The sequence below is a fragment of the Protomyctophum parallelum genome (genome assembly GCF_964188405.1).
Source record: "Protomyctophum parallelum genome assembly, chromosome: 8".
NCBI lineage: Eukaryota > Metazoa > Chordata > Actinopteri > Myctophiformes > Myctophidae > Protomyctophum > Protomyctophum parallelum.
Window position 1 is genome coordinate 30,672,568 of NC_139703.1, and position 20,844 is coordinate 30,693,411.

At 40.4% G+C, this 20,844-nt stretch overlaps 1 protein-coding gene across 1 annotated transcript; it reads left to right on the forward strand.

Moving 5' to 3' along the window:
- Positions 1 to 2,560: 2,560 nt before the first annotated feature.
- plch2b (phospholipase C, eta 2b) lies at positions 2,561 to 20,543 on the forward strand (the record flags this gene model as incomplete). The annotated part of the gene is made up of 20 exons (XM_083771110.1): positions 2,561 to 2,888; positions 4,320 to 4,466; positions 6,015 to 6,251; positions 9,067 to 9,218; positions 10,589 to 10,762; positions 11,409 to 11,502; positions 11,622 to 11,825; positions 12,665 to 12,785; positions 13,270 to 13,438; positions 13,979 to 14,089; positions 14,718 to 14,801; positions 16,120 to 16,220; positions 16,534 to 16,628; positions 16,838 to 17,023; positions 17,498 to 17,605; positions 17,722 to 17,846; positions 18,199 to 18,283; positions 18,895 to 19,041; positions 19,204 to 19,283; positions 19,596 to 20,543. 20 exons carry the CDS (start codon positions 2,561 to 2,563, stop codon positions 20,541 to 20,543), a joined length of 3,696 nt encoding a protein of 1,231 aa, XP_083627236.1.
- Between the last annotated feature and the right edge of the window lie 301 nt (positions 20,544 to 20,844).

Here is a 20,844-nt window from a genome sequence, read left to right on the forward strand (position 1 = left end):
CTGCAGTCAAAACACTTTGTGTTTTAAATCACTAATGCTTTCTAAGGTGTGATTTTTGGGCCCTAAAGATGAATACAAAATCAATATCAACATCTTAAAACTAAAATGTATGCCAAAAATAGTTTTTCTCCTTTTTTTTTTTTTTTTTTTAATGAAATATTCTTTAAGGGCATGTCATGTGATCTACCTGCACAGCCTTTGTATGATCTACTGGTAGATCATGATCTACCTTTTGGGCACCCCTGCAGTAGAGGTTCCTTGTTCAAGTCCCAGACTTACGTTATTGAAGCTCAAATGCAAAAGCACAGCAGGTAGGAGACAACTGTTGAGTATGGTGTGATGGCATAGTGGTGTAATGCTCAGCCATGTACACTAGGGGACACTTGGTGAATGTGAGCGTCATAACGTGGTGGTCTATGGACTCTATGCTATGGGAATCCCTTTAGGACTTAACTGAATAGTCAACTTGCACATATATGCATACTTCACTTGCACATGCATACATATCGGTACTCAGAGGTGGACAGTAACTGAGTAAATGTACTTAAGTACTGTGCTCAAGTACAGATTCAGAGGATTTGTACTTTACTTGAGTATTAGTTTTTTTTCATATAGGCTATATATACTCCATATGTTGAATTGACCTCATCAAACCCTGTAGACTCAAGACACGCTCCATATATGGCCAGACCTCATCAAACCCTGTACACTCAAGACACTGCCCCGCTGCCACCCTTAGATCTCCATATATGTATGTAGCTGACATTCCATATGTTGATCTGACCTCATCAAACCTTGTACACAAGAAATGCTCCATATATATATATTATTATTGCAGAATGCCTCCTGGCAAAGATTTGACCTCTACTCGAAAAGTGCCCTTTTCTTGTTATACTTTTTCTAAAGACCATGGGAGGTTCTCATCCCTGGCCAGGAAGGTATAGGCCTACCTGTGTTTCACAAGGTGAAAAGTGAATGTAAACTTTATTGGTTATTTGTTTTCAGAATAGCCTATAATGCGTGAGAAAGAACAACATGATTGCCCAGAGGGAAATCCATGGGCTACAGTACACAATAGAATTCATGGTGTTTGTACTTTATTGATCATATCATACCCTGAAATGACCTGCAATGAATTATATCATGATGATAATGGCACAGTTATAGACATGCCCACACTGGCATCATTCAAACTTTTTTATTTGGCACCATTTTTTATCTGAAAATGGTGCCAAGGACCCCCATACAAGATTAGTGTTGTGTCACTAATAGAGTCAAATTCTTCAGATTGTTTTGAAATTAGCTAATGTATAACCGGTCCTATCCAGCAGAATAACAAACGCTCCAACTGATATCTCGACGTTATTTATTTCCCCAAGACAACGTGAAAAACTGCAACACAAAACATAACATCCTTTTAAACACAATGAATTAAACATGAAATATGATATGTACACAAACAATTAAACGATCGACAGAATTACCACACTGTTTACAGACAAAGAAAATAACAACATGTAACATACCGTGTGCGCCTTCTGCAGATTCTTTTAGGAGAGCTACGTTATCTTATCTTATATTCTTTATTTAAAGACACTCTTTTTAGACGTAGGAAGAGCTCCTTACACCACTGCAACTCAGTTTGTTCTGCCTGAGCTTAGCACACACAGGTGCAATCAATGCTGCCTCGCTCTAATCACAGGGCTCTAGTCTGCACCTACATGCCCTTACAACAGGTCATAATGAAATTAGCAATATAGAAGGCAATACACCACACACACCAAACAAATACATGTTACCCAAGCAAAAATACATACAATGTTCACATATCATACATTTTTACAAAGGCATGTAAAAAAATCAAATATTACAAAATACCCATTGCTGGGACAGCTACACTGCCCCAAAATACAGTGATTTATTACTGCTGTAATGAACTATTTAAATGGTGCCAAGGACCCCCATACAAGATTAGTGTTGTGTCACTAATGGAGTCAAATTCTTCAGATTGTTTTGAAATTAGCTAATGTATATAGGGTTAAAGTAGGCAAACAGATTTTCATTATATTTTGATTATATATTAACTCATTTTGCAGGGGAGTAGTAGTGGGGACCCCCTGTGACCATCCCAAGGACCCCTAGGGCCCAGGGGTCCCTGGACCCTACTCTGAGAACCACAAAAGCTGTCTTACACCCTTGTCTGCAGACGCTTATTGGTTGTGTGAAAATCCCCCTGTGAAAGCAATGCTGTTGCCTCGTTCCAGGATTAGGCTAGTGCTTGAGGAAGATTTAGTAGCTGACACGTGTTGCACACTGCTCCTCTTCCAAGGAAACAGCACTGCTTGTCCAATGGCGGCGTGAACCTGCAGCCTGGAATACTCTGGGCTGTGGGTACCGAAGATGCTGGCACGTTAAAGTGTGGCACACAGGAAGATGTGAGACATGCTGAGGTTTACAAGCAGTGATACAGCACCGGTTCTACTGAAGCTCCCAGCCGTCTGTGGGGGGCCACAGATGGCAGGGTGATACCATGTGAAGAGGACAGCAGCAGGAACCCAACATGTACAGCGCAGGAATGAACAGCATCCCAGCTATGGCTCCACTTTCTCCCGGGCCGGCCAGCAGCCCCAGCTCACCAACACGGTCCTCCTTGTCGCCTGCAGTGAAAGCTACATTCCAGTCTTTGGGCTCTCTGTCATCTCCTTCCAGGGCGTCCCCCCCATCCTCCCTGTCGAGGCGGGCCTCGAGCCCCCTCTATCCTCCCAGCGCGTCCATCATGTCGTCCCCGAAACAGTGGCAGAAAGCCTCCATCTCGAGGCTTGCAGAGGAGTTCTTCTGGATCGGTGGCAGTGTGGTGGCTCAGCCTAAATGGAGACTGGGTCAGATTGGTGAGACAGCACTCATTGTTTGCCACTTTGAATATTTTGCAGTGGTTCTCTAACTATTACATTTCAAAGACCCCCCCCCCCCCCCCCCCCCATAGCTCTGAGAGCATACAAATGGTTCCATTTGTATGCTCTCAGAGTTACAGACCTGGCTGTATGTTACAGACCTGGCTGTCCATTTGGAACCCCCCCCCCCCCCAAGGAACCCTGGGGGTCCATGGACCCCACGTTGAGAACCACTGAATATTAAAGGAACGACAATATTAATTTCTTAGCAGGAATCCCAATTCAATATTGAAAGAACTGAGGGTCTTAAGGTGTTTGTGCTCTCTGTTATGAGCCAATGAGACAGAAAATGGTGTTGTATTGTACAGGTGCGATCCGTGATCTGGAGCTTAGCGCAATTAAAGTGCCCTCCAAAATGTTACATTTCAGAGTATGATAGAATGGAAATACAGGGAAGTGTGAGTAGATAATGGCCATATGGACAGTAGACAATCCTCTAGGATTAGGCTGAGTGATGTACCAGAGTGCATCACGTGGCTGTGAGCTTCAGATTACAAACACACCTGCTCTCACTCTCATAAACTACACAACAAAACCTGCAAATAACAAATAATTCCAGGAGAAACAGAAAAGCACACCAGTTCTCCTGAAGCCACCTATTTGGTGGGCTTTATTTAGGCTGCAGGTAAAATCGATATCCAATCTCCAAGTATTGGTATAAACAGTGCTGTGATTTGTTCTTGACAATATGGACATTTTAAGGACTGCATGTTTTCTTCCAGCAGTATAAAATGGCTATTGAAACCCCTTTATGACGTAGTGCAGTAATCTCATAAAAAACTGCTTGTTGGTAAACTGTCTCCAGAGACTGCAGTGTGGATTGTCTTAGGGGTTTTCAAAATGTGTTTTACTGAAGCAGTTATTACACACACCTATTACACAAATAAAGTGCTAACTACGACACGGCAACTACATTTGCAACAGTGATCATGCATTTGGACAATGTTTCAAAAGACATTGAGCAATCATAGGATTGACTTACTATCTAAAAAGTGAACATGCTTCTGGGGAAAGAAGAGATTGCAGTGTAAGATCAGATGAAAAAGAATGCTAGCTGCCTCTGTGTTTGCCTTTAGAATGAAGAGTAGTACAGTATATACTCATTACACACTTTTTATAAACTCATTCATTCATTGTTGCACTGTTATTTTACATTGTTATATTATGTTTGTTTTTTATTTGAGCCTATTATTTTCTATTTTATGGTGGGTTGAGTGTCCTGCTCAAGGACACTTTGACACTAACACTGGGGGAGCTGGGGATCAAACCAGGAACCTTTCGTTTTCCCAAGCCACTGCTTTCCCTCAAGACTCTTGATGATTTGTGCAAAGCACTTTTAAGCTCCCTGTAACGTCTCTCGCCTTGCAGTGGAGAGATGCATGTATATGATGCAAAATGGCTCACAGATGACCAAACTGAAAGGGAAGAAGAAGGGCTTGGTGCGCTTCTTCTACCTGGATGAACACAAGTCCTGCATCCGTTGGCGGCCCTCAAGGAAACACGATAAAGCTAAAAGTGAGTCATGATACAATTACTTACCGCCTGGTTTTACCAGTATTTGGTGTATTGATGTTACAGAGAATGTTTTTGTTTGATTCGGCCGCTCTGTCATAAACCTACTGAAGTCAAATGCTCCCCACTAGGAAGAACCAATAACCAATTGCTGCCTGCAGCTGCACAAATTAGACCAAATAACAATTAGGAAGAAAATAACTGATTGGCTGCCCTTTGTTGCACTCCAAATGAAAAAGGTAAGAATATATTCTGTTTGATTGCAAATCGCTCAGAAGGCACTCAGGGAAAAAAACATATCAATGAATTGTAAAAGATTAAAAGTCTAAGAATTTTTTTTTATAAAAAAGAATGAACCATGGTTTTATTCAACAGTCATGCTGATTCAGCAGATGTTGAGAGCCATTGATCTAACTCAGTCACAGGGACACCAGGTCAGGGACCCTAATACAGCTCTTCAACAACCGGGAATAGTCTGGTGACCACCCGAGAGATGGTTGACAGCCGGAATGTAGACGGCTCCCGGGTGAGCAGTTTGGGTTAGCGCCCCAGCCTGTGTCCGCCGTGAGGTGGAAGCCCAAAAAACCCACATGAGGCCTTTGGGAGGGCCATTCAAGATGCAAGTGGAGCCTGCAGCACCATGCAGCACTACAGAGATATTCCAGCCTGCAGAATCCACCACTCCCGAATGAAGTGTCTGGTGCTGGGAATCTGGTGCAATGCAGAGGTCCTGGCTGCACCTGGTGAGAGCAGGAGTGGACCTGGTGAGGCGTAGGAGGTGCCTGGCCAGGAGTCTAACCCACAGTGCCTATAGTCCCTCCACACGCCGGATGGCCCGCCCAGTACCGGCAGAGTCTGGAGCAGCGGATTGTGTGTCCCTGGTTTTTCCCTAATGGGACTGAACGAGGGTAGCTACTGGAACGTAAAGGCTCATTCATACTCATAGTCTGGATTTTCGGTGGTGAGGTGACCACCGAACTACAACATGACGTCACGAGCCGCGGTGAAGAGCAAACCACCGCCACCGCCCCAGCCCTTCTCTCTGTTTTTACTCCGCTTGTCACCTTTTGCTCCGGTTGTCACCTCACCACAGAAAATCCAGACTATGAATGAGCCTTAAATCGGGACTTGATCACCCCGGCTGTGTCACCCGAGTGAGGCGTATGATGTTGAGTGACCCGAAACCCAGAGGACCTTGGGATACATCCCAGGTGCATCCTAGCAATGTGTTTTAGGTCCTGTTTAATCACAGTCACAGGGACACCATGTCAGGGGCCCCAATACAGCTGTTCTGTTTCTGTTAATTGCAATCCCTGGCCTGAGCCCCTTATGTCCACATACATCAGTTGATTTGATTTGATTTGATTTTAGCTTATAGATCTGCTACAAAGATGTCTGATAAGTTTTAATGCACTGATATTAAAACAAAATGTACTTTTGTAGGCCTATAGTATTTTTTTAAAGCAAGTACCCCAGTACTTTAACTTCACATGTACTGGGGGTTGAGTACATGTCATGACATTTAGATTTTGAATTATTTCTTTGTTTCAGTAACGATCGACTCCATCCATGAAGTGTGCGAGGGGAAGAAGTCAGAGATATTCCAGCGCTACGCAGAGAACCGCTTCGACCCCAACTGCTGTTTCAGTATCTACCATGGCAACCATCTGCAATCTCTCAACCTGGTCTCCGCCAATGGAGAGGAGGCCCGAACCTGGATCACTGGCCTTAAGTACCTCATGGCTGGCATCAGCGATGAGGACAGCTTCGCCCGCAGGCAGCGCACACGTGACCAATATCCTTTGTTCTATTATTCCTGTATGGAGTCAGACCCTCCATATATAACTATCATGAAAAAAGCTAATCTCCATGTAGACGGTGCTAGCTGAGTAGTTCGTCCTATAGTACTATACAGTTGTGCCCTGGCACCATAAGGCAGTGTGGGAACGTGATTTGTAAACCAAACAAAAAACCCAAAACAAAATTATCTTAACCACAAAAGCCCTATAGTCAAAATGCGATGCTTTGATTTCATTTTTCTTTTTCTTTTCTTTTTCTTTCTCACATTTTGACAAATCCACCCAAAAGATGCCATCCGGGGTTAATGTGGTTAGAATACATTTTATTTAATTACATTGTGATTATCAAACATTGTGATTATCAGATCATTTACCATTCCCAAAAGGAAATGCAATGTATTTAATTTAGTCCAATCTGGGAACCCATCTGCAAAGACAGGAAAAACAGCGCCCTCTGCTGTTTGTTACCATTTGCATTTGCCTCTGGGGGCGCTGCCCAATAGAATGTGGCCCACTTGGTCCACCCTCAGCCCTCCTCTTCCGGCAGAGCGCCTCTGTTTTCATTCCCACTAATCTCTCAAGAACAGATTCTGAGCTATAGCCTAGAACGTGTATACATTGTTGTTAGTTGGAATGAAAACATAGGTGCCCCACCACGCACATTCATGGCGCCGCCCCCAGAGGCAAATTCAAATGAAAACAGGGTGCTGTTTTTTCCTCTTTATGCCGATGGGTTCCCAGATTGCAGTCCCACTAACAGCACTACCCAGGCGAAAAATAAATATATTTATTCCATACTTAAGTACACTTTTAGCACAGAAAGTATGTTAAATGTATACTTGTAGTGTCTCTAATCATATTAATAGTACATTTTTGCTAAATATAATATAAGTGAATATAAATTAATTTGTGATTTAGCACATTTGTGATAAGTGTACTAAATGAGAAATATATTTCAAATAGTATGAAAATATGCTTTTCATGAGTGCATTCGTTTTATGTTTACTTTTGTCTAACTTAAATACATATAATCACAAATACATTTGTGATTATTATATTTTAAGTACTTTATCAATATATTCACAACAAGTTCTCCTGAACATGCATTTATTGTAAGATGTACTTTAATTATAATAATTAAAAATACATTTGTGATTATTATATTTTAAGTCCATTAGCAATATATTCATAGCAAGTTCTCCTGAACATGCATTTATTGTAAGATGTACTTTAATATAATAATTAAAAATACATTTGGGATTATTATATTTTAAGTCCATTAGCAATATATTCATAGTGAGTTCTCCTGAACATGCATTTATTGTAAGATGTACTTTAATATAATAATTAAAAATATATTTGTAGATTGTATTTTTTAAATGCACTCTTAGCATATTTTAAGTAAATATATTTGTAGATTGTATTTTGAATACATTATAAATACAATACAAGTATAAACTTTCAGTATATTAAGTTTAAGTATATTAAGTACTAATGTGCTATAAATACTGCCAGGTGAAATGGGAGTGGCTAGAGGAAGTCCATTTCCCAGCATACACTGGGGCGCCAAGGACCGTGTGTTATTGTTCTTATTTGTGTTATTATTTGAATATTAGAATGTATACTGGAGTTATGTTATGGGTAATTGTGTAGGGTTTTGTTGTGGAGTTATTTGGTGATTTATGTTGTTTTATGTGATTTGTTAGTAAAACCATGAATATAAATGTCTGTTGGTTTGATCAGTCCCTCTCCCCTTTTCCCATTCATATGTATAGTAACATGGTTGCTCCAATTAAGAGTTATATATGCAAATATATGCAAATTTATACTTTTCCGAAGTATATATATAATATATATATACTTTGGAAAAGTATAAATTTGCATATATATTATATATAATGCTTAAAATGTATTTGGAGTATAAAAGTCATTAATTTGAAGTATACTTGTATTAGTTTCAAGTATACTATCAAATATATTTTAAGCACATTAGTTTGTAATGTTATTATATTAACACATTGGTAGTATATTTTAAATGTATTTATTTAATACTTGATATACACTTATAATACACTATAAAAATACACTATAAATATAATATAAGTCTGCTTTTCACTCATTGGAAAAAGTATACTTGGGATACTGGAAGTATATTTTCAATTTAACACTATTTTTTTGTAGAAAAGGGTTAAAAAGTATAGAAAAAATATATTTAAGATATGTTTAAGTAGATCTGATAGTGTATTCGAGATAACAAAGTATATTTTAAGCACATTAGTTCATAATGTTATTCTATTAACACATTGGTAGTATATTTTAAATGCATTTATTTAATACTTGATATACACTCGATATATTCGAAAATACACTATAAATATAATCTAAGTATGCTTTTCAAAAGTATACTTGGGATACTGGAAGTATATTTTCAATTTAACACTATTTTTTTGGTCACAAAAGGGTTAAAAAGTATAGAAAAAATATATTTAAGATATGTTTTAGCACATCTTAAGTGCAACTTAAGTATAAAAAGTACAACTTAAGTAGTTTCAAAATAGCACAATTTAAATTCAAATAGTTTCAAGTACAAATAAGTACATTTAGTATACTTTAAAAAAGTATACTAAATATATTTCTTTTTCACCTGGGTATACACGTTCTGAATACCCCTGCCGACAGATTCAGTAGTGCAGTTCAGAATCGGTTCTTGAGAGATAGAATTTAGTCTGACCAGAGGCAGGGACAAAACATATATCCATAAAAACTGGAATATCAAAAGCAGATGAAACCCTAGGAATGCTCAGGCAACCTTAACTCTGAAGACACATGGTTGCAGCAGACGTTCTCAGAGGCAGACAAGAATGGGGACGGCACTCTGAGTATATCAGAAGTTCATCACCTGCTCCACAAACTCAACGTCAATTTACCCAAACAGAAAGTCAGAGAGATGTTTCAGGTAAGACCATATACCATGAATGAATTGAGTGGTGAGTGGTGTGCTCCGGGGCACCCCAGGGGTCCTTGAGGTGGTTCCAGGGTGCCCCCTGTTTAACCACTTTAACCCTATATACTGTAGGGTGTAGGTTGTTTGAAAATAGCTGATCTACAAGCTCAAAATGGGTCACAATGTGACGTATTTGAGGTTAAAGATCGACTATTTTCCCCAAAACATCCTGAAAAATGAGAATATCTGAGGAATGAGGAATATCTTTGAAACATTTTAACAACACAAATCTTGTATGGGGGTCCCTGGCACAAAATATTTTCAGATGGAGGTCCGCAGCCAAGTACATCCTTTATTTGGGGTCCATGACATGAAAACGTTTGAAGACCATTGCCATAACATAAGTTATGTCATATCATATATTATATTATATTTACAGTATTGCCATCTATAAATCACCGGTTTATCTGGGCTAGTGTCTCCATATGACATATGTCATTGTGTCTAGTGTCTCCATACGTCAAACAAATATTTCCAGTTGTTACAACTGCACTCCTGCCTTGTGTAAGTTAGTAATAATTACATAACCATAATATTTAATTGAATATTAGCACAGGCAAAGAGATAAGTTAGATACCGGTAAGTTAGTCATGCCATCTCATCGAAATCTTTTGCCATATTATGTTTCTCTCAGTGGTGGAAGAAGTACTCTGATTTTGGACTTACATGGTAAAAGGTCTTAATACCTCAGTGTAAAAAATACTTAAAAGTCACTTCAAATTGTACCTAATTACATACTTGAGTACTTGAGCCACTGTTTTCTGTTCCCTAAAAGATTTACCAAGGCGTTGAATGCAATGTAAGCATCAAGGTGTAAGGTTAAAGATCGTTGACCCCTGACCCTCACACTCAAAGGTCGTTGAGCTCTGTTGTCGTTCTGTACCACGTTGGTTTGTCATAGTCAAGTCACGTTTACAATACATATAAAGTCCAAGAGAGACAGAGACAGAGACGGAAAGGGTGACACGGTGACGAAGACAGAACCAGTGACAGAGAAATCTCAACAGCACCAGCGTAGTGTGCCAGCAGGACATATACGGCAGAACGCTACAGGACTACCATATGGCTACCAGTGAACAGATGGCTTTGGTTGCAGCAATATTGCACACGTTCAGTGACTCAGTTCTGTCACGTAATTCCTCCACAAACCACAACAATGCACTTGCTGTGCAATGACTCCCATTAATTACCTTTCTATGTGGCTGATATACTAGATTTATCCCCTAAGATATTCTGTATTAAGCACTATAATATGTCACAAACTGTATACAAACTGAGTCATTCATTTCCTGCTTGTGAAAGGCTTTCGTCTCCATCCGCAGGAAGCAGACACTGATGAGATGAACCAGGGATCACTGGGATTTGAGGAGTTCTGTTGCTTCTATAAGATGATCTCCACGCGCAGGGACCTCTACCTCCTACTTCTCTCCTACAGCAACCAGAAAGAAGTCATGGATCTCAATGACCTCGCTCGTTTTCTGGAAAATGAACAGAAGGTGGATGAAAGCAGAGAACCGTCCATTTTGCTATTTTAACCACTTACAGTAACCACTGTATTATACTTTGTTCCCGCAGGGGTCTGTATTTGGTGCCCATCCTTTCCCCCACTACACTAGATATCTTTGCTGAAAATAGATGCATTGTTAGATCAATTATATTTGGGTAATTTCTGAACCTTTTGGCTAATTTTGAAATTCTTTGGTAATTTCTGAAAATTTCTGCCTATAGACCAGATCAGAATGTGTGTAGAGCTATATTTCAGGGTTTTATATTTAGGGTATTATATGGATTTGTATTACAACAATATATTACACCGCGCTCTGACTATAGGTGCGCTACCGTTCAAAACATATCAAAATAACGGTAGTGGGTCGCACACACCAAGACTTGGTTTATTTCATATTTGAACAGGGACAAACAAACCTTTCGGCTATCCAGCCTTCATTAGTGTGTAAATAAACAATTTGCTGAAGTCTTGGTGTGTGCGACCCACTACCGTTATTTTTATTTTTATTTTATTACAACAATATAAAATAAAGTGTCCAGAACATTTGCTACATCTGGTTTGTCAACTTGTGGACATTTAGAACGAAATAAATATATTATTTCTTCATGCACCATGTCCATGGTTTCATTTCACAGAAGAAAGGGATAAACAGAGAGCATCTTGTTGAGATAGTCGCACAGTTTGAGCCATGTCCTGAGAACCTTCAGCGCATGGTACTGGGCATTGATGGTGAGTAGAGCTTGTTCATATACTAAGTTAGATTTTTTTTCTCCCCCTGTAGGCCTATATAAAAATCAATAATCCTCAATGACAATCAACTGAAAGAATTCTTTGGAACCTTCTTTCAGGATTTACCAAGTACATGCGGAGTCCTAACGGAGACGTATTCAACCCAGTTCACCACACGGTGAATCAGGACATGAGTCAGCCCTTAGGCAACTACTTCATAAACTCATCTCACAACACCTACCTGACAGGCGACCAGCTAATGTCAGAGTCCAGGGCTGATATGTATGCATACGTCCTGCAGGCCGGCTGCCGATGTGTAGAGGGTAAGGATTCACAGTAGGCTACTGCAACTCCAACTCTAATGCAACTGTAGGACAAGGCAATATAATAATGAACATACAATGAGCAGACCATGTGCTGCACTGACATGCTGGCTTAAGGGGATATTAGAAAGGCTTTTCTGGTTTTTTAAAAGATATTTAAAACTGGTTGGTGAGCGAGCAGGCTATTCCATTCTGGAGGGGCCTTTATGGCGAAGGGAACAACTAGACCTAATAAGAGGACCTCAGGCTATAGACCGGCACATAGGGCTTTAGCAGTTCCATTAGGTATAGGTGCCAGACCATGAAGAGATTTAAAAGTTAATTATACAATCTTAAAATCAATTCTTAAAGTGACTGGCAGCCAGGGTAGTGCAGCTAAAACTGGGGTTATATGCTCATATCTCCTCGCATCTGTAATAAGGCTTCTACATTCAGTACCGAGGCGATGTATGAGCTCTTACTGTGACTGGAGTAGAGAGCATTACAGTAATGAGCTATATTCCACCAAAAATATGAAGAAAAAAAAAACGCATCTAAAATTTCAGGTCAAGGAGGACTGAATACTCACATTTCACTTTTAGATTTGGCTCACATCATGGTACAAAAACACGAAGTTAAGGCATACACATTTTTATATAGAGCCATTTATAAAAAAGGTGAAATGTGAGTATTCAGTCCTCCTTGACCTGAAATGTGAGATGTGCTACCTTTTTCAATTTTCTTTTTTGGAATATGCTCACTGGATTTTGTATTAAGCACTCTACTGAAAATCACGTTCTTGAAGCACAACCTCTTTTCCCAACACATAGCTTTCTTTCTTTTTTTCTTTCTTGTTTCAGTTGACTGCTGGGATGGACCAGATGGCGAGCCCATTATACACCACGGTTACACCTTGACATCAAAGATTCTTTTCAAAGATGTCATCGAAACGATTAACAGATATGCCTTCACAAAGTCACCGTGAGTGTCTCCTCATTTTTTTTAACTTGATTAACTTGGTGTTAAGTAAAGTATACTGTATACTTCTACTCCACTACATCTCAGAGGCAAATGTTATACTTTTTGCACCATTACATTAATTTGACAACTTTAGAACTGGTTACTTTGGAGATAGATTATCAATAATGAATACAATTATTAATCAAAAGTCTTCAGAATTTATTTAAAAAAAAAGGCTAATATACAAGCTTGCTGGTAGATCCATATTTTGAATATCCGAAATATAAAATACGGCTTAGTGGTTAATGATTAATATAGTCGACTAACACGAGACATGTGATTTTCTAATGAGTACTTTTACTTTTGCTACTTTATCTTTTTTGGGGCTTATACTTTTTTATACTTTTGCTTGTAACATATTGCTTTTGTACTGTGGTATTGCTGCTTTTACTCAAAATCTATGTACTTACTTCTTCCACCACTGGCCCTTCTGTGCTATCCTCAGGTACCCAGTGATATTATCCATAGAGAACCACTGCAGTGTGCCTCAGCAGAAAAAGATGGCCCAGTATATCGTTGAGGTGCTTCAGGACAAAGTGGACCTTTCCAATGTCAACATTGAAACCCGGAAGCTGCCGTCCCCAGAGACCCTGAAGGGAAAAGTTCTAGTCAAGGTTTCAGTTTTCCAGTACACACAGAAAAATAATGGTCCTTAAATGATTATTTGAAAGCTATTATTTTATGAGCCATTATGTTCCTCATATGGTAGAGAACTTCTAGAAGCTTTTTCGATGTTAACACTCGAGTCATTCTGGGCATGTCTTAACAGGCGAACACTCTTCCAAAATAGCAGATCTATACAAGCTACAAGGCATTACATTGCGACCTCTTGTGCTTGTATATCGACTATTTTTTATCCGAGCGATTTGGTTGGGAAAGGGGGTGGTTAATGAATTCAATGAATCATTTCATAATTATTTAATGAACAGGGTCTGTTCATTAAATGCTTAGGGGTTCTTAAGGGGGCTAAATGTTTCTTTAAGAACCAAAAATGGCTCTTATTTGACATCACTCTGAAGACCCAATTTTGGTTCCAATTGGCACCTTTATTTTTCTGTGTGTAGGCAGGCCTATACCAATGGCCCCGCTACTGTTCATCTGTCCTCTGTTGCACTTGTGCTCATGTGAATTAATGATTGGTTATTATGTTTCAGGGGAAAAAGCTCCCAGCAAACCTTGATCCAAATGCAGAGGAAGGTGATGTGTCGGACGAGGACACCGGAGACGAGGACAGTGAAGAAGATGAAGACATTCAGGCAGGCACGGTGAGACCTGCAGGCCTTATCTGATTCATTGAAAATAGAGGACCCTGATGTAAACAAGTCTTAGTGCTTTTTCTGATTTTATCCTCGAGTTGTAGCAGTATTGACCTGCACATTAGTTTGAACAGTACCCATTCTACAAACTGTGATATAACTGTATAATCAATTAAACCTATGAGAGAAACGACTTTTCAAATAAATATAGGCTACAGATGACAGTTTAGATCAAATCCCACCTGTGTGAACTGAGTGGTGCAACTTCACTCTCTCTCTCTCTCTCTCTCTCTCTCTCTCTCAGCACTCTCTCTGTTTCTGGCACAACAGCGCCCCTACTGGTGCTCATTAACGTCACATAGGCGGACACATAAGTGAACATGGACATCTCTCTCTCTCTCATATATTAGCAGGCAACAGTGCAGCTCTCTCTCTCTCTGTTTCTGGCACAACAGCGCCCCTACTGGTACTAATAGTCATACTGGTGCTCATTAACGTCACATAGGTGAACACGGACATTGCTGTTCCTTGAAGTGGTTGCACCACTCAAAAATGACTGTAAAGTACTGTAAGTGAGTAGCAATAGATAAATCGCACTTTTTGTGAATTACATTGCATGTTTGATTGTTTTAATTAGGATGGGACCTGTGCTATTGCTGCCAAACAGCCAAAAAAGAAGAGACGACTTCATAAGTCCTTCATAAGGAGTTTTAAAAGGAAGGTCAGTGTACTGTACTGTATACTGTAGGTATATTGCCATGTTACTAGTCCTCTGTCTGTCAGGGTCTGCCTTCCGTGTTTGGTGTTCCTGAATCTTATTTTGAAGTGATGCTTTTGTGTTTCCTGTCCTCCTTTGTAGTAGTTTCCTGCCTTGTCTCACCTTCCCTGATTTTTGGTTCGTTGTTTCACCTGTGTCTTGTTTTCCCCAGTCAATCCTTGTGTTGATTTGATTTGAGTTCACCTGTGTCCTGTTAATCTTGTGCCTATTTAAACCCTGTGTTTGGTTGTGTTCTCTGTTGGATTATTGTATTGTCACCTGTGTTCCAAGTCTGTTATGTTTGCTAGTGTTGTGCTACTGTAGGTCTTTGTTTGAATAAAGACTTCTAAGATCCAGATTTCCTTGCATTTGGGTCCTGCTTGAAAACCACCCCTGACTAGCCTCGGTTTCAGGCTTACTTATCTGCAAAAAGAAAAGCCTGGTCACAACCTAAGGCAGAGAAGCTATCGGCGGTTGTATCCTCCGGAACAGCCGTCAAATGTATTTTCCCGACCAATCACAACACTTGTTTCATTCGCGGAGAATGTAAACTGATTTGTAATGCATCAACTATTTCACTTCCGCTAAAATCCTGCAACTTCCGCTGATGGTCTTTTCAGCTTAGGTCTTGCCCAGGGTGACCTCTGACACTGTCACCTTCCTTCTACTTCCTGTTCACTGCTTGCTCTATACAAATTTTATTCAAATTAGCTCCTCTTTCATTTCCACGTGATTTTGATGCAAAGTTTTCATCACAGGTATGGACATGGTTCCCTTATTTGGAAACTAGAAGGCATGTCCCTTATTGAACTGAAAAAGGACACACTTTAATTGTTCCTTTCTCATGACAATCAATCAATGACACATCTTATAAGTTCAAATAGCTAATATGCATAATACTAAATGCAGCTTGTTAATATAATGCTATACAAAAACTGTACCTTCAGTGAGATTTTCTTATTTCACATTCCCGATGACCTTTGCTGCATGTCACTCCCCATCTCTCTCCTCATTTCCTGTCAGTCTATCAATATAACCCTAAAATCAACGACAAAGAAATAAATAATAATAATCTCAATCTTAGTGGTTGGGGAAATGATGTAATATCAAACCCAAATACCAAAAATGTAACAATTCCTTTAAGAAAACACTACATGTCTGTTTTCTTGCTGTGTCATCATCACTTGAGTTTATCTCAGTGACAGACTGTAACGAGACCACAGTATCCTTCATGAACATCCCTCTGTAGTAAAATTGCTGACTGATGTGTGTTTCTGTCCAGAGGAAAAAGAAAGTCCGGGCGATAAAAAAAGCAATGTCTACTAAGGGGGAACCGGAGTCCCACAGCAACAAGGATCACACTCAGATTGTCTACCATCCTAAGTAAGGACACACACTGGACTTAGTTTACCACCACAGCAGTGGTATTTAAATTGGTATGCATTTATGCCACAAATCCACCATAACTCTGTGTACCGTGGGTCCATTTGGTTACATTTGTACATTTTCTGAGTTACAGATCTGTATTAAAGGGTCCATTTGGTTGCTAACTATTAATAATTAATCTGGGGACCCCAAGGGAACCCCCTCAAGGACCCCTGGGGGTCCCCAGACCCCACTTTGGAGAACCACTGGTTTACCACATGCATTATGTTAATTTTGAGGCCTAAATGTGCATCCCTATTTCCATGGCCAGGAAACCTGGCCAGAAAACAATTAGGTTGTCCCGAGCTCTCTCTGACCTGGTCAAGTACACGAAAGCTGTCCGAGTTCACGACATAGAAACACAAGGTAATATCATCGTTTTTTTGGGTGTGTGGAATGCATCTATAGGGTACCTTTATACTTCATCGTGAATGTCATAATAATCGATGAAAAAAGCTAATTTCTCAGGTTGAAAATCAGCTATTTTTTTAAATCACTTATTTTCTGCAAGCAGCACAACCATATGGCATATTCAAGTCAAATTGAGCTCTAACTCCGTTTTGTTTGTCTGGCAGCTCATCTGACCAGTTGGCAGGTGTCCTCCCTCAATGAGAACGTTATGAATCAGATTTTGGAACTGCAGCCAGCTCAGTTGGTCCGTTTAAACCAGCGGCAGCTCGTTCGTGTTTACCCCTCCAAATTCAGAGTGGACTCAAGCAACTTTTGCCCACAGCCATACTGGAACACAGGATGCCACATGGGTAAGATGTGTCACATGTTATTGCATTTGAAAGAAGGGTTTCTAGCAACTGTGAATATAGTTTGCACTGGGTGTTAATGTAATGGAGTAGAGTAACCCTGCCTGAGGTCAGAGGAGGGGGGTTGAATGGAACAGAGTATAGCCACGCCTAATATCTCCCAAGGTCAAGTATCCCCTGGCTGAGTGATACAGTAGATGCATGGATTCCTGTGCATGGTTCAAATCCTGTGTGTTACACTATGACTATACAGTAAACACTAAACGGTATACACTGTTTGTCTGTTTATTGTGGGCTCGCTGCGGCAGCAGCAGGCACGCTATAATCTAGATATCCTACACTTTTCGTCTCCTCAAAACTGAATTTGTACTTTTTATACTAGTATTTTATATACTACTAGTTTCTTTAGGAACAATATTTTCAAGTCTATAGTCTATACATCTAATCGATCTTATTTTTTAATTTTTTGTATTTCAGCTGCACTGAATTTTCAAACGGAGGGACGAATGCTTGAAGTGAACCGAGCAAAGTTCTTAAGTAACGGCAACTGCGGATATGTGCTGAAGCCTAAGTGTATGTGCAAAGGTATGTAGTATCAGTACGCACCGGAACTAAACAAATAAAACATTAAATGAAAGCTTTCTCCCACTATTTAAATGAAATGTGACGTAGCTAGTAAACTCTGTGTTGAACCTCCATAGGTGCCTTTAATCCTATGGTAGATGAGCCCCAGCCGGGATACAGAAAGACTCAGTTAGAGTTAAAAATCATCAGTGGACAGCAGCTGCCCAAACCCAAAGACTCCATGCTTGGAGACAGAGGAGAGGTGAGGCATGCATTGCAGCAACAAAACATTAGAACAGTGGTTCTCAAACATGTTCATGTCAAAGACCCCCAACATTGGTATGTATTTGTCCACAGACCACCCCCCCCCCCCCCCAGCTGATTTTTTTTGTACCAGGGACCCCCCCCCCTATCACAAGGTGTCGTGATGTGATCACAAGGTGTTGTCAATCGGCAGTTAAAGACACATTTTGAGTCTATATGAACTAGGGACCTCTTATAACCCGTTACACACTTTGAGAGCATTTTGAGAACCACTGCATTAGAACATCAAGCAATTGTTTGTCTATCGTCCATGTGACATATAGTAAAAGTGTCTCTTTTTGTCAATCCAGATTATTGATCCCTTTGTTGAAGTAGAGATTATTGGTCTGCCTGTTGACACTGCCAAGCAGCAAACCAGGGTAGTGGAGGATAATGGTGAGTGTTTAAACATTTGTGTAAAAATAAACAGTTCAAGAGCCTGGGTCAATGAAGCTAATTTGTCTCTAAGTACATCTCATAGTAATGCCAATCTTTCGTTTTTCGTTTTTTTTGGAAGTAAAAATCACACCCATGTGAAGTGAGGGGCGTCATACATCATCATTCATCATGTGCTCAACCAATCAAATCATCACAAATGTCATTCCAGCCAATCACTTTTGGTGTCTTCACTTTTCTGCGCTCACTTTTATCTTCAATAACTTTGCCCAGCCAATCAAATCATTGTAGATTGTAGATTTAGATTATTATTACAAAACATACAGTAACCACTTCAGCCCTATATATATACAGTACATTTCAGCCATTTGAAAATAGCAATAGCATAATCCCTTGTGACGCGACGCATTGTGAGCTTGAAGATCTGCTGTTTTTAAAGGATCTGAAAACTTGTGAAATGGGAAATTCTGCATAATGAGTACTTTCTTCTTTTGGTACTTTAAGTACATTTTGATACCAATAGTTTTGTACATTTACTCAAGTACATTTTGTAACAAGAGTATTTCCACATTGCAGTATTGGTACTGATAAATGTGAGTACTTTACTGCAGGTTTTAACCCTATGTGGGAGGAGACGATGGTCTTCAATATGCAGATGCCCCAGATTGCCCTTGTGCGTTTTCACGTGTGGAATCAAGAAACCATTGGACATAATTACATCGGACAGCGGACCATAGCTTTTATCAGCATGATGCCAGGTATAGTATTATCACATCAGTTACATATTGTAGGTCTACTCTGTCTTGGTAAAAAAAAACTAAAAAAAACAAACAGAAGAAAAACTGTTTAGCTTTCAGACGAAAATCTACTGTTGTGAAAACATGTAGGCTAATATGATTATTGTAAATGTCTTTTTGAAGGTTATCGGCATGTGTATTTGGAGGGTCAGACAACAGCGTCCATCTTTGTTCATATTGCCATAAAGGACATGTCAGGAAAGGTAAGAGACTCACTGAAATATACTCACGAATGAAATCAATGACTTTCTGCCACCCATTCTCTGGGCGGGAACCCCTTTTGGTGTTAGCATTATGTTATGCTTTAGCTATTGAAAAAATAGCAGATCTACAAGCTCATAGCACGCCACCGAGTGGTGCACTACGAGCTTGTAGGTCTGCTATTTTTGAAAAATTGAAGAACCACTGACATAGAAACATAGCTTTTTTGGAAAACTGTCAGGATGTAGAAGACATTTTTAGAATCTGATCTCAGGTCAAAATGGGTTAAAACCTTTCTGTTCCTGGTGAAATAGGTGAAATCAACTAATGCTGTGAAAGTGGCGAAGAAGCACATCAAGAAAGCAGCCAAGAAACATATGAAGGGTCATCAAATTCAAAAGCGCACTTCAATGGACCAATCCTCAGAAGATCCATATCCGCTGCACTACCGAAAGGATGTTGACTCTTTGGGGCCGGCAGCCAAGGCCAGGCTCCACATGGAGGCTATGAGTGAGCCAGTGAGGCGTGCAGCTCTCAGAGTTCAAATCCAGGATCCACCGAAAACAAGTTCTGATGTCGAGACGAGTTCGCCACCTTGGTGGTCTTATAGCAGTGCCGTTTTTGAAGACCAAATTCCACTCCGGACAGACAAGCCTGACTCAGAGTCGGAGAATCGACATGTCAGAGAGCCGACATTTGAGCCATCGTTGCCCGAGTCGGCTACCCTTGAGGAAATATCAGTTAGACCAGAGCCAGGCGATGAACCTACCCTTGAACCTCCGTTAGTATCAGAAACTCAGGGACAGTCTGAATCACTCCCTCAGCTGCACCGTTTAGCCCAGCCATCTGCACTGATCCCTCCATCGTCGCCTGCCAGGGTGAGGACCTTGCAGGCTCCACGCCGGGCCAGTCCCCCCATGCGATCAAGTGTACGCTCACAAAGTTGCCCACGGAAACAAACTACCTCTCCTCCCCACACACAAATGGTGAACCGCAGCTCTGCTGTCCACTGGCCTCCTGCACAGCATTATGGTAGCTACAGAAACCAGATGAAGCCCATAGCCACGGGTCTCTGCCTAGCTGACAGTACATCTAGCAGTGATGGGAGCAGCATAGACAGCCTGGAGCTTGCATGCTCCTCTGTGCCAGCTGGCGGAGAGAAGCACGAAGGCACCCTGCAGAGGGAGATGAATGCTCTTTTTGACCAGAAGATGAGAGAGATCCGCTGCACATCTCCACTGTTTTTCGATGGTGAGTCATGACAGTTTTTGCCTTTCACGGCAAAACCTAAATTACAAGCTGCCTTTTTATTTATACTGTGTAGATACAGTAGACTGACGGGGCACACACACAGCAAAGGTCGTCAGGATGGACTCGCAATACGCTGCATTAGCAGCCTAGGTACAGTACTGTACCAGGACTGCTACGCCAGCCGTCCGGGTCGGCTGCAGTATTTTCTGTCAAGATGTGATTATAATGTGTGGTTATAATGATTATGATTATGCTTTTATGTTCACCGTTTGTTAGATCATGCCACACTGTAGCTCACAGACTATAAGGATC